Genomic DNA, 14,389 nt, shown 5'->3' on the forward strand with positions numbered 1-14,389 from the left:
AACCCTTCTCCTATGTCACTACCCTTACCTACCAAACCTTCTCCTATGTCACTGTCCTTACCTACCAAACCTTCTCCTATGTCACTACCCTTACCTACCAAACCTTCTCCTATGTCACTATCCTTACCTACCAAACCTCCTATGTCACTATCCTTACCTACCAACCCTTCTCCTATGTCACTACCCTTACCTACCAAACCTTCTCCTATGTCACTACCCTTACCTACCAAACCTTCTCCTATGTCACTACCCTTACCTACCAAACCTTCTCCTATGTCAGTATCCTTACCTACCAAACCTTCTCCTTTGTCACTATCCTTACCTACCAAACCTTCTCCTTTGTTACTAGCCTTACCTACCAAACCTTCTGTGTTATGTCACTTAAAAACATGTTAATAAGTACAGATAACGTTGTCTTCTGATACATTTAGGTTTCAGTATTTTGGCCTATGTTTTTCCTATTGTAATTGTATGGAATCCCCCATAGAGAGCTTTCACAGAGGGGACAGCTTTGGGTGCCCTATTACAGCATTCTTTATTTTATTTCACCTGTTTGTGCTAGTTTTGTGGCAGTGCCTCTACGTATCCCATCTGGTTTGGAGAATGCAATTTGCTTTTTTTGATAGTTTAAAATAATTTGTTGCACACTGCCGTACCGCTATTCTGTTTTTCATTACTGGAGCATTGGCCTTAATAAAATTCTCAATCATGAATTATCAAGTTTGTGAAGTAAAATGTGATAAAGTGATTTACTGTCTAGGACGAGGCACGTTCAGAGTTGTTTTATTGTCCTCAGAAATTCTTAGAATTTTATTAAGGTAAAAAAACATACTTTCCTCGCTTTACTTCTCTGCTGCAATTCATCCAGAGCCAGTCCTGTGGCACAGCGCTGCTTTTGTTTGGGGGCTGGCATGTCCATTGCCTGCTAAGCCAATCAGCAGCTGAGGCGGGGCACCGTGGCGGTGCTGATACTTCCTGATCAGACAAACAGAAAAAGCAATGTATTTTATTACCTGCGGCTGGCCCCTTCTGAAGCTTTCTATGGCAGATGAAGGGAGACAAAGACCTGGTGTAGTAGGTTTTAAAGGGGTTATCCTTGTCTTCAGTTCAGGTGTGGTTTGTGTTTTGACTCCATTCAGTATAATAAAACGGAGTGCTGTCTCTGGAAGAAAGTTTCTAATGCTACATAACCCCCTTTAACTGCCTGACCCTTTTCTTCTCAGGGTGATAGGCAGCCATCGGAGGAGTCTGGCAGCTCTTTCTCCTCTCTTCCCATTCCACATCAGGAAAGATGGCTGCTGTTGGCTGAATGAACAAATGCTTAACAGCTATTGAAGGTGTACAGACACCTTCCTACACTAGAGGTCTGACTGTACGTCATTGGATTTAATTGTGTATTCGGTAGTAGTAGCTTTTTTGTTTTTTTGCCTAGGAAGAAGTACAGTGTTTATACTTGATTTTATAAAAAAAAAAAATGACAGCAACTTGTCTAAGCGCTGTATTAGATAGCTCAGTCTTGCATAAAGAACCTATTATACGGCTTATCATGTGGCAAGGGCTGCACAGACATTGTTAGCTATGTCCATGCAGCCCTTGCTTCAAAAAAATAAAACAAAGCTGTATGGTTACCTGTCCTGGTGTGCTCCTGCCTGTTTGCTGACCGGAATCACTTATGAAGCTTCTACACCTCTCACTTCAAAGACGGCTGTAGAAGCTTCAGCGGGGAACAGGGACAGGTAAGTATTAGAGATGAGCGAACCGGGTTCAAGTTCAAGTTGATCCGAACCCGAACGTTCGGTATTTGATTAGCTGGGGCTGCTGAACTTGGATAAAGCTCTAAGGTTGTCTGGAAAACATGGATACAGCCAATGACTATATCCATGATTTCCACATAGCCTTAGGGCTCTATCAAACTTCAGCAGCCACCGCTAATCAAATGCCGAAAGTTCAGGTTCGGATCGACTCCAGCATGCTCCAGGTTCGCTCATCTCTAGTAAGTATACATCTTATTAATTGCTATATACTTTAATCACCAATGACCGCGCACCTCCTATTACACAGAGCAATGCGCAGTCAGTGGCCAATAATTTTATAACCTGCTGAAAGACAATGATCAGTTGATGATCAGCTCCTTGACTGGCCGTTGTCTTTATTACAGGAAGCTATATCTGTCCGAATCCGCCTGATTGGAGAGATATTTGTCCTGTGTAATATGACCCTAAGGGCAGAATCACCCTTAAAGGATCTGCTGCATATATCAATGTAACTAATGCTACGTTTACACGGAGCGATTATCTGGCGATAACGGAGCGATTTTTCGCGATAACGATCAAATTCGAACGATAATCGTATGTGTAAACGCGGTGAACGATCGATAAATCATTCATTTTGATCTTTTAACATGTTCTTAAATCGTCATTCGCAAAAAATTCGCTGATCGTTCCGTGTAAACAGTCGTTCACTGATTTTACCTATGTGTGAGATAGGCTTAAACGATCGCAAAACGAATTTTCTGTACGATATATCGTTCCATCTAAACACTGATCGTTATAAAAAAAAATTGTTACTTCGAAAACGTTAATCGTACGATCGGGCCAATAATCGCCTCGTGTAAACTTAGCATTAAAGGGGTAGTTCACCCAAAAAAATTTTCTTTAAAATCAACTGCTGCCATGAAGTGCCAGAGATTTGTAATTTACTTCTATTAAAAAATCTCAAGCCTTCCAGTACTTATCAGCTGCTGTGTGTCCAGCAGGAAGTTGTATTATTTCCAGTCTGGAGAGCAGGAGAGGTTTTCTATGGGGATTTGCTCCTGCTCTGGACAGTTCCTGACATGGACAGAGGAGGTAACAGAGATCACTGTGTCAGACAGGAAAGAAAACACCACTTCCTGCTGGACACACAGCAGCTGATAAGTACTGGAAGACTTAAGATTTTTTTAATAGAAGTGAATTACAAATCTCTGGCACTTTATGGCACCAGTTGATTTGAAAGAAATTTTTTTTGGGTGGACTACCCCTTTAAGGATTCTTGTCTCCAGTTCAGGTGCGGTTTGCAATTAAGCTCCATTTACTTCAATGGAACTAAGTTTCCAACCCCACCTAATCTGGAGACAAGAGAGGGGGAAAAGTGGCCATGTTTTCGTAGCGCTGGATAACCCCTTTAAACACAATATCAGATCATCTACAAATCCTGTATGTGTGAATAGAACCCAAAGATGTATTGCATTCTTAAAGGGAACCAGTCACACTAAAATCACTGTTACAAAATCATTCATTGTGATCTTTCAACATGTTCTCAAATCATCGTTGGTCGGTCGCTAAAAATTCGCAGATCGCTCACCGATTCATCCTGTGTGTGAGATGAGCTTAAGCAATCTTAAAACGATCGCAATAACAATTTTTCCAAACGATATATTGTTCCAACTAAAAGCTGATCATTATAAAAGACACATCGTTACTCCGAAATCGTTAATAGTTCGATTGGGCGAATTATCGCTCCGTGTAAACGAACCATAAAACTCACCCATCCAGTCGTTTGGGCGGTCCGGAGTTCCTAAGTAATCATGGCTGGCGGGAGATCCTGCCGGCATCCACACCTCCCTGGGAGGGTTGGTGTATAGGAGCCTGGCAGCATCACGTATGGGCCGTCTCTGATCGCCGAAACTGCCAGGGAGGCGTGATGGCCGGCAAGGTTTTCTGCCAGCGTTGACTACTTAAAGGGGAGCTAACAGCTGGCTAGACTAATCTAACCTGCTGATAGTCCCCTAATTCTCACGGGACGTATGAGGGTAAGGTATGTCTCTTACATCCCTTCTCTGCGCCTTTCCCATGCTGTTAGCAGTGTAATCCTCTGTCCAGAGCACTGCCCCGTTCCCCATAGCGCCTGCCCGCTCCATTGATTATCATTACAAGGAAGCAGCTGGCTTGCCGTGATGTGGACGGGGCAGTGCTCCTAACTGTGCTCCGGATCGTGGATTACACTGCTAACATCACGGCAACGGAGCTGAGGAAGGTAAGAGACCCACCTTACCCCTCTGTGCCGCATGCACTATAAGGGGCTATCAGCAGGTTAGATTCGTCTAACCTGCTCATAGTTCCCTTTTAAGAGCCCCAGGCCGTCCACATGACTAGATGGGCGAGTTTTACAAAGTCGTTTTTCAGGGACGTTTAAATAAACGCTGTGAGCGTTACTTATATGTCCGTCAACAGTGCTGGGGGTCATTTTGTAATGTATTTAGAGCTGTAAATCAATAGTACAGGCGATTTTAAGAAACTTTGTAATTGGGTTTATTAGCCGAAAAATGCATTTTTATCATGAGAAAGCAGTTTGAAGCTCTCCCCCCTGTCTTCATTGTCCTCTATGGAGAGGGGAGAGGTGGGGTATATGAGGCAACAAAACAGGACAACAAAGAGTTAATTTACAGCTACATCACTGGGCTATCTCCTCTGAAGTCAGCACTGACCTCTGAATATCTGCTTTCACACAGTTCCCGCTGTGTAATCCTTTTGTTTTCTGCTGGCGACTAATCTCCCCCCTCCCCTCTCCATAGGTTACACAGGGCCCGACTGATGTAAAAGATTTGAGATTTCCTGATAATGAGCAGTGAATGAGAGGGAGGAGGGAGGGGGTGACCTGGGGAAAGTCTTTTTGAATGCAGATAATGGCCTAATAAACCCAATTACAAAGTTTCTTAAAATAACCTGGACTATTGATTTCTGCAAAAAAAAGAGAAAAAAAAGAAAAGAAACAACAGTGGCACTTTAAGGCAATTTTTACGCAGGACGATTATGGCTGATGAGCTAAGGAGGAACGCTTAATCAGCCGATAATTATCCTGTGTGATCATTGATCAGCCAATAACGTGGAAACTCTCGATTGTTGGCTAATTCAATCTTTTCCGTGGCCGTAAAAATTGTCGTTTCCGACCGCAAGATGTAGGCACATCTGCCTAAATCTGTGTAAATCGCCATCAGTGGTTTGTAAAGATACTGCAATCTCACTGATCGGCGCTAGCTTGCTGCAGCACATGGCCGAATATCACATACAGTAAAGCCTTCTCAAGCACACAGTGTTAATGATCTACATCAATACTCAGGACAGTCGGGAGGACCAGCAAATGTCACCCTGATTTCATCAAGCCAATAAAAAAATTAAATGACAAATTAACAGATACGCTCAGGCAAAATGATGAAATCAGCGTCTGACCTTTTCAGGAGCACGTCAACCAGTCATTTCTAGGTGGCCTGCAATAATGATTTCTTCTTGGGTGAATTCAACCAGAAAACTTCTGGAATAATCAATGTTGGGTCCTGAAGTACATACTAAATGTGTCTATGGGCCTGTGTGCGGCAGGTGTATGAGGACTGTCAGGAACAGGGATGTCAAACACTTTAGCTTTGGCTGTCAAGGCATGATGGGAATTGTAGTTTTATAACAGCTGAAGGGCCTGAGTTTGACACGTGTGGTCTGGAATGTATCCAACCAATGTAGTATGAAGATACAAGACACATTTGGGGGATTTATCAAACATGGGTTAAAGTGAAACTGGCTCAGTCGCCTCTAGCAACCAATCAGATTCCACCTCTCATTCCTCACAGACTTTTTGGAAAATAAAAGGTGGAATCCGATCTAACTTCGTCGGCCACCGGCAATCAAATGCCGAATTATCGGACGCTCTAGTGGTGCTGATTAAAGGAAGCACCAAAAACACATCCGTCTATTGAAATATCTTTATCCACATTTTGTACTACTTTGACTTATTAAAGGGGTACTTTACAATTTTTTTCCCCCCTTCAAATCAACTGTTTTCAAAAAATGATATAGATTTGTAATTTACTTCCATTTAAAGGGGATATCCGGATAAGAAAAACTTGTTTTCTATTAAAAGTACATTAAAAGTTAAATATATGTCTATACAATGTATTACCATATCTGTGCGGTTCTGCCACACTGGTAGCAGGAAGTGAAAAAAATGGCCTCTGTGCCAATCCACATTGTCTCCTGCTCCTTAAGCTCTCCCCCCTTAGGAGACAAATCTTCCATGCTTCTGTCTCACATTGTGTGTGTCTGCTGAGCACAGGCTGATGATGCAGACAGGGGACAGGGCGTGATGTCACTTGAGGCGCGGCTGGATCCCCCAATCCCCTGAGTTATTCACCATCGCGGGGGGGAGATCCGTCCCACTAGACACCAGGGACGTGAGGTCTGAAGCACTTCAATGCAACTGTCAGGTTTGACAGCTGCATTGAAGTGCTTAATTAGCCGACCCGGCAACGGGACCCGCGCTGGCTAATAGAGGCGCTTCTCGGCTGCAGGCCACAGCCACAGCGGGGTCCCAGATACGTACAAGATACGTCATGGGTCGCTAAGGGGTTAAAGTCTTTCAGAGTGAAGTGGTATGCGATGCCTGAGGTATATACTATTTTTGTATAGCAGGTTAATGCTGCATTTACACGGAACGATTATCGTGCAAAATCGCAAGATAACGACCGAATTCGAACGATAATCATACGTGTAAACACAGCGAACTATCAAACGACGAGCGAGAAATCGTTCATTTTGATCTTTCAACAACTTCTCAAATCGTTGTTGATCGTTTGCAAAAAAATCGCAGATCATTCGTTCGCTGATTTAACCAATGTGTGAGGCTTAAAACGATTTCAAAACGAATTTCCGTACGATATATCGTACCGTCTAAACGCTGATCGTTATGAACAAAAAACGTTACTCAGACATCGTTAATCGTACGATCGGGTGAATTATCGCTCTGTGTAAACGTAGCATTAGTGTTAGATATATTCTTAGAATATTTAGCAGTGATTTGGATACAGCATGTTATCTCCGTTCTTTGCTGTGCAGACTGTATCTTCAGTGAAGAATACTTATTTGTGTATTGTGCCTAAATTTGCTAATGCTGCTTTTCCATCTTGCTGCTCCCCTGGGTTATAGCGTGTCCTGATAGCTTACTCCCTGGGGGACAGATTTATGCTTTTGAAAAGTTGCTTTGATCTTGCGGAGCGCTGTGTGCTCTATGTGAGGGTCATGTTACTGCTGTGTTACACTTAGTTTGTGTTCTCAGACCAGATTATGCACAGGCGTTCGTGTCTCTTCAAAGATAAACTGGATTTTTATGGTCGTTATTCCTGGCGAAGGGTCTTGGCTCTTTCTTGTTTTATATAATTGGCCGTCAGACCTACAGCCTTTATGAATTGTTGGAGATTGATGCATTCACATGCATTGGACATCGCTGGGGAAGAGAGATCCATAAGCTCTTGATTGTCTCATTTTAAGGACGCCGTAGCCTTAAAGCCTTCATTTTCCAGAAGCTTTGGCTCTCAGAGCTGTTAATAAAGACTAGTTATATCTGTATTGGTGCACATTGGGCTTCAGATGACCGGTGGATGTCCCAAGGATGATGTAAGCGGGCACGTTGCTGAGGGGCAATTCCAGGAGCGGGCTGCAGTGACCACCACAGTACCCAATAACTATAGGCCCAGCTTTATCAACCTGTGTGAAACAAAAACTGTTTTATTTGTCGGGAACAACGGATGTGAGCCAACTGTGCCACGTGTCCATTTATCCTTAAAGGGGTAGTCCACCCAAAAAAATTTTCTTTCAAATCAACTGGTGCCATAAAGTGCCAGAGATTTGTAATTCACTTCTATTAAAAAATCTTAAGTCTTCCAGTACTTATCAGCTGCTGTTTGTCCAGCAGGAAGTGGTGTTTTCTTTCCTGTCTGACCCAGTGCTCTCTGTTGCCTCCTCTGTCCATGTCAGGAACTGTCCAAAGCAGGAGCAAATCCCCATAGAAAACCTCTCCTGCTCTCCAGACTGGGAATAATACAACTTCCTGTTGGGCATACAGCAGCTGATAAGTACTGGAAGGCTTGAGATTTTTTAATAGAAGTAAATTACAAATCTCTGGCACTTCATGGCAGCAGTTGATTTGAAAGAAAATTTTTTTTGGTGGACTACCCCTTTAAGGATGTTGTCTCAGCGTATCCTCAGTTCTTTACAAGATACTCCTGATGGTGTAGATAGGCTTTCCTGGAGGACACGCCAGGTTGCCACCTTTTGCGACAAATGGAACACATGACAGCTGATCCAGGCAGACCAGATGGCAAGAGGTGTAACCACCGACAGTACGATCGCAACGGATATAGTAGACAGACACGGGTAGGTTCAGAAATCACCTCAGGACAGACACGGACAGACAGCATCCGGGAACCAACCAGGAGTATAGCGCCAGACAGCAGGAACACTGGAATACGGGAACACCACTAAATAATATATTTTGATGTGTGTGATACATCAGATACTGACGCACTTGGTTTTGTTTATACCTCTGAAATTTTGAGGTGCAGGGTCCCTACCTGGACCGGACATCAGCAAACAGCAGGGACACTAAATCAGAGGCTAGGATGGGATGGGAGTTGTAGTTTTGCAACAGCTGGAGAGCCGAAAGTTCCCAATCCCTGGTCTGGAGCAGGGCTGTGGAGTCGGTAAGCCGCAGCTCCGACTCCAACTCCGACTCCACAGCCCTGGTCTGGAGGGTTCTCCCCTTTTCCCTCCCCTTTTCGCTCCTCCTCTTCTGTTATCATCTTCTACACGGAAACCGATCCTGCTTGTAAAGTGAACGGGGATGAAGGTTACACATGAAGTAAATGTTACATATGACGGCATAATGTGAAATGCATATCATAAATAATCTCCGCCATCGTGTCATATACTAATAGGACAATGTGTTGATCTGTCATCCAAGGAGTTAATTTTCTCCCATTCCCAGATGTCTGAGTACTTCTTATGTTTGGCTGGTTATGTTAGTCAGGGAGCCATATCTTTTTGCTCTCACTATTAATATTCAAGGTGGATGTATGTGATACCTTGTCATTTAGTAGGTTTCTAGTCAGAGCCCTTACAACTAGCTGTAGCCATCTGCCTTTTGTATTACCCGAGCATACACCGTATCATATAGAGGCCGGACGTGCACATCTCTCGGGATCTTGTGGTTACACCGTTTGGTTAATGAGGCTTATTTGTTTACATTCTTTTGCTTTGTTTCTTTATTTGCATGTCAACGTAATATTTTTGTGTTTTTTCTTTAAAGTGCCACTGTTGCAATTTTTTTTTAAAGGGGTAAATAAACTGGTGTCAGAAAGTTCCAAAGATTTGTAATTTTTAAAACTCTCAAGTCTTCCAGTACTTATCAGCTGCTGTATGTAGGAAGGAAGTGCTGTATTATTTCCAGTCTGACACAGTGCTCTCTGCTGCCACCTCTGTCCATAGCAGGAGAGGTTTTCTATGGGGATTTTCTCTTGCTCTGGACAGTTCCTGAAGTGGACAAAGGTGGCAGCAGAGAACACTGTCAGCCTGGAGAGAATCCACCACTTCCTGCAGGACGTACAGCAGCTTATAAGTACTTGAATTAGAAGTAAATTACATATCTATATAACTTTTTGACGCCTGTTCATCTGAAAAACAAAAACATTTACACTGGAGTTCCTCTTTAACTAGTTCTGTATGCAGGATATTAAAATATCACAATTGCTCAGAATTTTTTTTTTGCTCTTTAATAAAACCGTGCAGGTTTTTAAAAGTATTTTCAATTGACCGATAGCATTTGTTCAGGTTTCGTACTGTTTTGCTCAGTTTTACAGGATACATGTGCTGTGTATGTAAAGCTTATTAAAGGGGTATTCTGGAACATTAATAATGTGTATAAGAAAGAAAAAAAATCCTGCTTGCCTACCCCCAGGCTCCTGCAGGTCCCGCTGTGGCTCCTTCTAATTTTCTGCTGCTCATCTCTTTTTATGTACAAGATACCATGATGGCGCAGGAACTGTCACTGGTTGCACCGCCATCCTGCCTTGGCCACTGGTTGGCTGAGCAGTCAGGTGAACACATAACCTAGACGTCAGACTCCCACAGATCATATATCATATTCTGGAGATACGCCATTATTTAAGCATGGTAACCATCGCTGTAGCTGCTTTGTGCCTGCTAGTTTTACCCGATGACCAGTCGCTTATTCATCCTCGTACCTAAGTAGGTTGAATGGTCGCTCTCATAGAGGTCACTGATCAATGTGACGGTGCTCCTAGTCACTAGATGTAACTTTAGTCCGTGTAGAGAGCAGCTGTTTCCGGCCTGCCGCCGGCAGCAGTAGTCAGAAGATCCTGGCATCTGTCGTCCATAGGCTTATACAATATCTGTCTACCGCTTAAGGATCTGGAAGTAGGGGGTAGCATTGTAAACTGGATTTTAGTTTTGTTGTATATTAATGTGGAAGCCACAATGACTCTTTTGGTATTCTCCGACAGTATATCTGACATGTCTGCCAGGGGCTATTCAGATCTACGTGGTAAATATAGGGGTAAGCTGGACGTGAATGGGGACTAACACATAGGCGGAATTTACTAAGACTGGCGTATCGCATGTAGACGCTCTGCTGCTGTTCATCTAGGCAGATATATTAAAGTATGAGCAGGTTTGAAGCATCTAACGTGTTATGGCCCTATAGAGCAAGGGGCGCCGAGGATGAGGGCAATTTTCTGACCATCTACTATCTGACTATCTCTGGCGCTGTTTCTGTGCTATTAGGAGTTTAATCTTTATGCTACTTAGGCATGTTGGTGCATTAGGACCGGCCGGCCCTGCTGATATTCAGTAGGAAGGGTGCCCTGGATGTGGGCGGATTGGTGCACTCAGGCTGGTAGTCCCACCCCCAGTGCACCATAATCCATAATTAGCATAATGGCTTTTACACAGGTCCCACTGTGTAATACTTTGTTCTATGCTGGCGACTAGTCTCCCTCCTCCCCCCCTCCCCTCTCCATAGGTTACACAGGGCTGAACTGATATAAAACAGTCGTGATTTCCTGATAATGAGCAGTGAATGAGAGAGAGGAGGAAGGAGGGGCTGGGGAAAGTCTTTTTTAAATGCAGATAATGGCAGATTTGCCTAATAAACCCAATTACAAAGTTTCTTAAAATCGCCTGTACTATTGATTTCTGCAAAAAAAAAAAAAAAAAATACAACAGTGACACTTTAAAGAAACATTTCTTTGGGTGAACTTCCCTATAATTGCTTGATGTAAACTTATTGAAATACTTATTGGAAGCCCGTTTGTTATCATTATATGAAGCTCCTTGATTGTAACAATTTTTTCCCTTTCTTTTTGCAGGCAGCCACAAGATTGCACCCGGTCTAACGTACCTCCTCAAAACCCCTACAGCGCAACACTGCCAAAGCCATCTTTATTCTATCGCACAGTGGACATCATGCCGGCAGCCGTGCACACCTCTTTCTTCATCAAACCATTTACACTCTCATCCCCAGCTACCATAGAGTAGACTGGAGCGTTGTACTAACTCATAAAACCGAAGCGGCAACACAGACATTCAGCAAGAAAAAACATTCAGAAAATTAAAAGAAACCCCCTGTAGACGTATTATCCTGGCTGAGCGTACAAAGCGGCAGTAACAACCTATACTTAAGGAGAAGGGAATGCTTAGGCTTCGAGATATCACAGGCCAGTAAATAGCCAGGCCTAATGTGTATCGATAGCGTGCAAGAGAACACGTTAGAAATAAGGCAAGGAAAGTCTGGCCGTTCTTCTGACAGATAGACTTTGCTGTGTACTGTGGGAACTGGGTCGTGAAATTAATTTACACTTTTTTTTTTTTTTCCTCCCATGTATTTTGCACACCTCTTCTTACTTCCTCAAATGGTTTAAATACCATTTAAGTTGGTGGTTGACTGGTTCTTGAATGGGTAGGGAGACATGCCTACTCTCTCCAGCTTCACCCTTACGAGTGAGCAGAGGCTGCAAATAACAATTCTCCAGTAACTACTATCAAGCAAGAGACAAAGAAATTCTGCGTAGAAGAAACGTAAAAGTTTTTTTCTTTGTTTATCCACTTCAAAAAATTTTATTTTTTAGTTATTTTCCCATTTCTGGCAGTAATATATTGCACTTAGTCTGGTAATAAAAATTTATCTCGGACTGAATAGAATAAGTAAAATTGGACGTGCAATAGGAAAATGCATGCCTTGTTCATGTATCGGCGTGTCGGGAAGAGCGGAGAAATTCTCAGCTAGCAGTAATATCAGAACGGCCATGGGACAGTGTCTGCTTCCTATACACGGATGTCTTGTTGGGCCTAGTAAGGATCGTTGTTTTTGGACTGTCAGTGTGTCTGATGGCGCACATTGAGCATTCTCATGTGGTCGGCTCCATAACCAAAATGAGGTTTGCCATAGCTGTACTATAGAGAACTTTTCCTTTTTGCACAACTGGATATTGTCTAAAGCTGTTTAGGGGGGAAAAAAAAAGTTGGCCTGGAAATACTTTTGCACAGTTTGTGTGCCTTTTTTCCTTCTGCTTTTTATGCAAAATATGTGTTGGCTGCAAGAACCTGCCAGAAAGTGAATTGCTGTTCGTAACCGATATGAGTTAAAGTACTTTTGCTGTGCACCTAGAAGAATCCGGTGTTTGTACTTTAAGCCTTAAATACTTGAAACCTTTACAATCCTCTAATTTATGGAATCATGTCTGTGATGTTATTGGACGGCTCTATTCCCATCCTGGAACTGGAATCTCAGGCTGCATAATTTTTTTTTTTTTTGCATAGTAACTTGCTGATGAGACACATTGCAGGCTATAGAGGAAATCGGGGCGAGAAACCATGACTGTCCAAAGGGAACTCAACCACACAACCTTCATGACGAGAATCCAGAGTGCTGGTTAATTTTATAAGCCAAATTTCCATAGTTGTTTTTGTACGTGGATTACTGTTACTATGCATTAAGAGGATGCTCACACGCACTGACCACCTAACATACTCAAGGTCAGCTTTAACCCTTTGAGGACTTTGCTTGCATTTCAATGCACATGACTTTTTGGACTCGATTTATTAACTTAATTTATTTTTAAACAATTCTCGAGAGGAGGACGGAGAGCGAAAAGTTGTGGAAGCATGTTCGCGTCGGTGGAGCATGGGCCTGTTCTTTGCAGCGATTCCAACATTTTATGCCTTTCTTGGAAAGGAAGGGTGCCAAAAAGCGAGAAGGAGAAACCGGTGTGCCGAAGGCGCTACTACGAGGAAGGCTGGCTGGCTACAGGCAATGGGAGAGGAGTTGTAGGTGTTACATTCACTCTGAGCCATTGTAGGAGAGACCGAAACACTCCTCAGAGAACCAACTTCAACCTTCGGGGTCACAACAGTGAGGTAGGTGCTTTTTTTATTTGCTTTATTTTCCTTAGCTTTTACTTTTTACTTAGCTCAAGATACCCATAGAATCAAATGTTTTAATATATAGATATATTAACATTATGACATTTTTTTGGTGTTTTATTCTTTTAAATAAATAAATATTTGGCTTTTTTGTAAAAAAAAACCCACTACTTCTCACCCGTAATTTAGTTAAAGGGGTATTACATTCAAACGTAACTTTTAATGTTGCTGCCTATAAGGAGACTAACAATTCCTTCAATATTTATCTATTCAGTCTCCTTCCCCCAATTCTCAGCTGCTGCTTTCTGCTGAAGACACAAAAATCTGTGTATGAGCTTTTCTTTCTGTCTCCTCCTCCCCCCTCCTTTCTGAGATACCTGACAGGCTTTATCTGCAACATTGTAGCTTCTTTGTAATGCTGGGAGGATTAAACACAGGAAGTTCATTAACAGTTTGACCTCAGAATAACCCTCCTGGCATTACAAAGAAGCTACAGTGTTGCAGATAAAACCTGCCAGGGACTTGTTTACATCAGCCGTCTCAGAAGAGAGGGGGGGGGGGAGACTGAGAGAGGTTCACACACTTTTTTTTTTCTGTTTTCAGCAGAAAGCAGCAGCTCAGAACTGAGAGAAGGAGACTGAAAAGATAATAACTATTGGATGGATTGTTAGTCTCACCATGGGCAGCAATATATGAAAAGTTATGTTTCAATGGAATACCCCTTTAAAGAAAGGGACTGTGTTGGAATTCCTGATCCTGCTAATGGTTGTGTTTGGTGCAGTTTCAGACAAAAGACTAAGGTTGTGGTCACGTTTGGTCAGCATTTTATCCGTATTCTAGTCAACCGTTGATGGGAAATGACAGAAAAAAACTATAGGGTTTTCAGTATTTTAGGCTTACTCATAGCTTTACCTAAAATATGAACATTAATACTTTGTGTGTGAACCCAGCCTAAAGCACCATGACTAGAGATGAGCGAATTGCCCAGTGCTCCTAACTAGCCCATTGGAACATTTAATCTCAATCCTACCGCTCAAAACTGCAGGGCCGACAGACACGGGAAGCACATCCGCGTAGACATCAGGATCAGAGCTACAGGGGGAGATCAGCTGGTTCGTTTGCATGAACCTCCTTATAGTTCCCCTTTATAC

At 42.7% G+C, this 14,389-nt stretch overlaps 1 protein-coding gene across 1 annotated transcript in view; it reads left to right on the top strand.

Annotated features, from left to right (window-relative positions):
* The first annotated feature begins 11,680 nt into the window (after positions 1-11,680).
* TULP4 (TUB like protein 4) overlaps positions 11,681-14,389 on the top strand; it is a 75,977-nt gene continuing 73,268 nt past the window's right edge. Inside the window, exon 1 of the mRNA XM_069954596.1 lies at positions 11,681-13,232. Coding sequence (XP_069810697.1) covers positions 12,981-13,232 — 252 coding nt within the window. The 5' untranslated portion in view covers positions 11,681-12,980. The remainder of the gene's footprint in view (positions 13,233-14,389) is intronic.

The sequence above is a fragment of the Dendropsophus ebraccatus genome, chromosome 15 (genome assembly GCF_027789765.1).
Source record: "Dendropsophus ebraccatus isolate aDenEbr1 chromosome 15, aDenEbr1.pat, whole genome shotgun sequence".
NCBI lineage: Eukaryota > Metazoa > Chordata > Amphibia > Anura > Hylidae > Dendropsophus > Dendropsophus ebraccatus.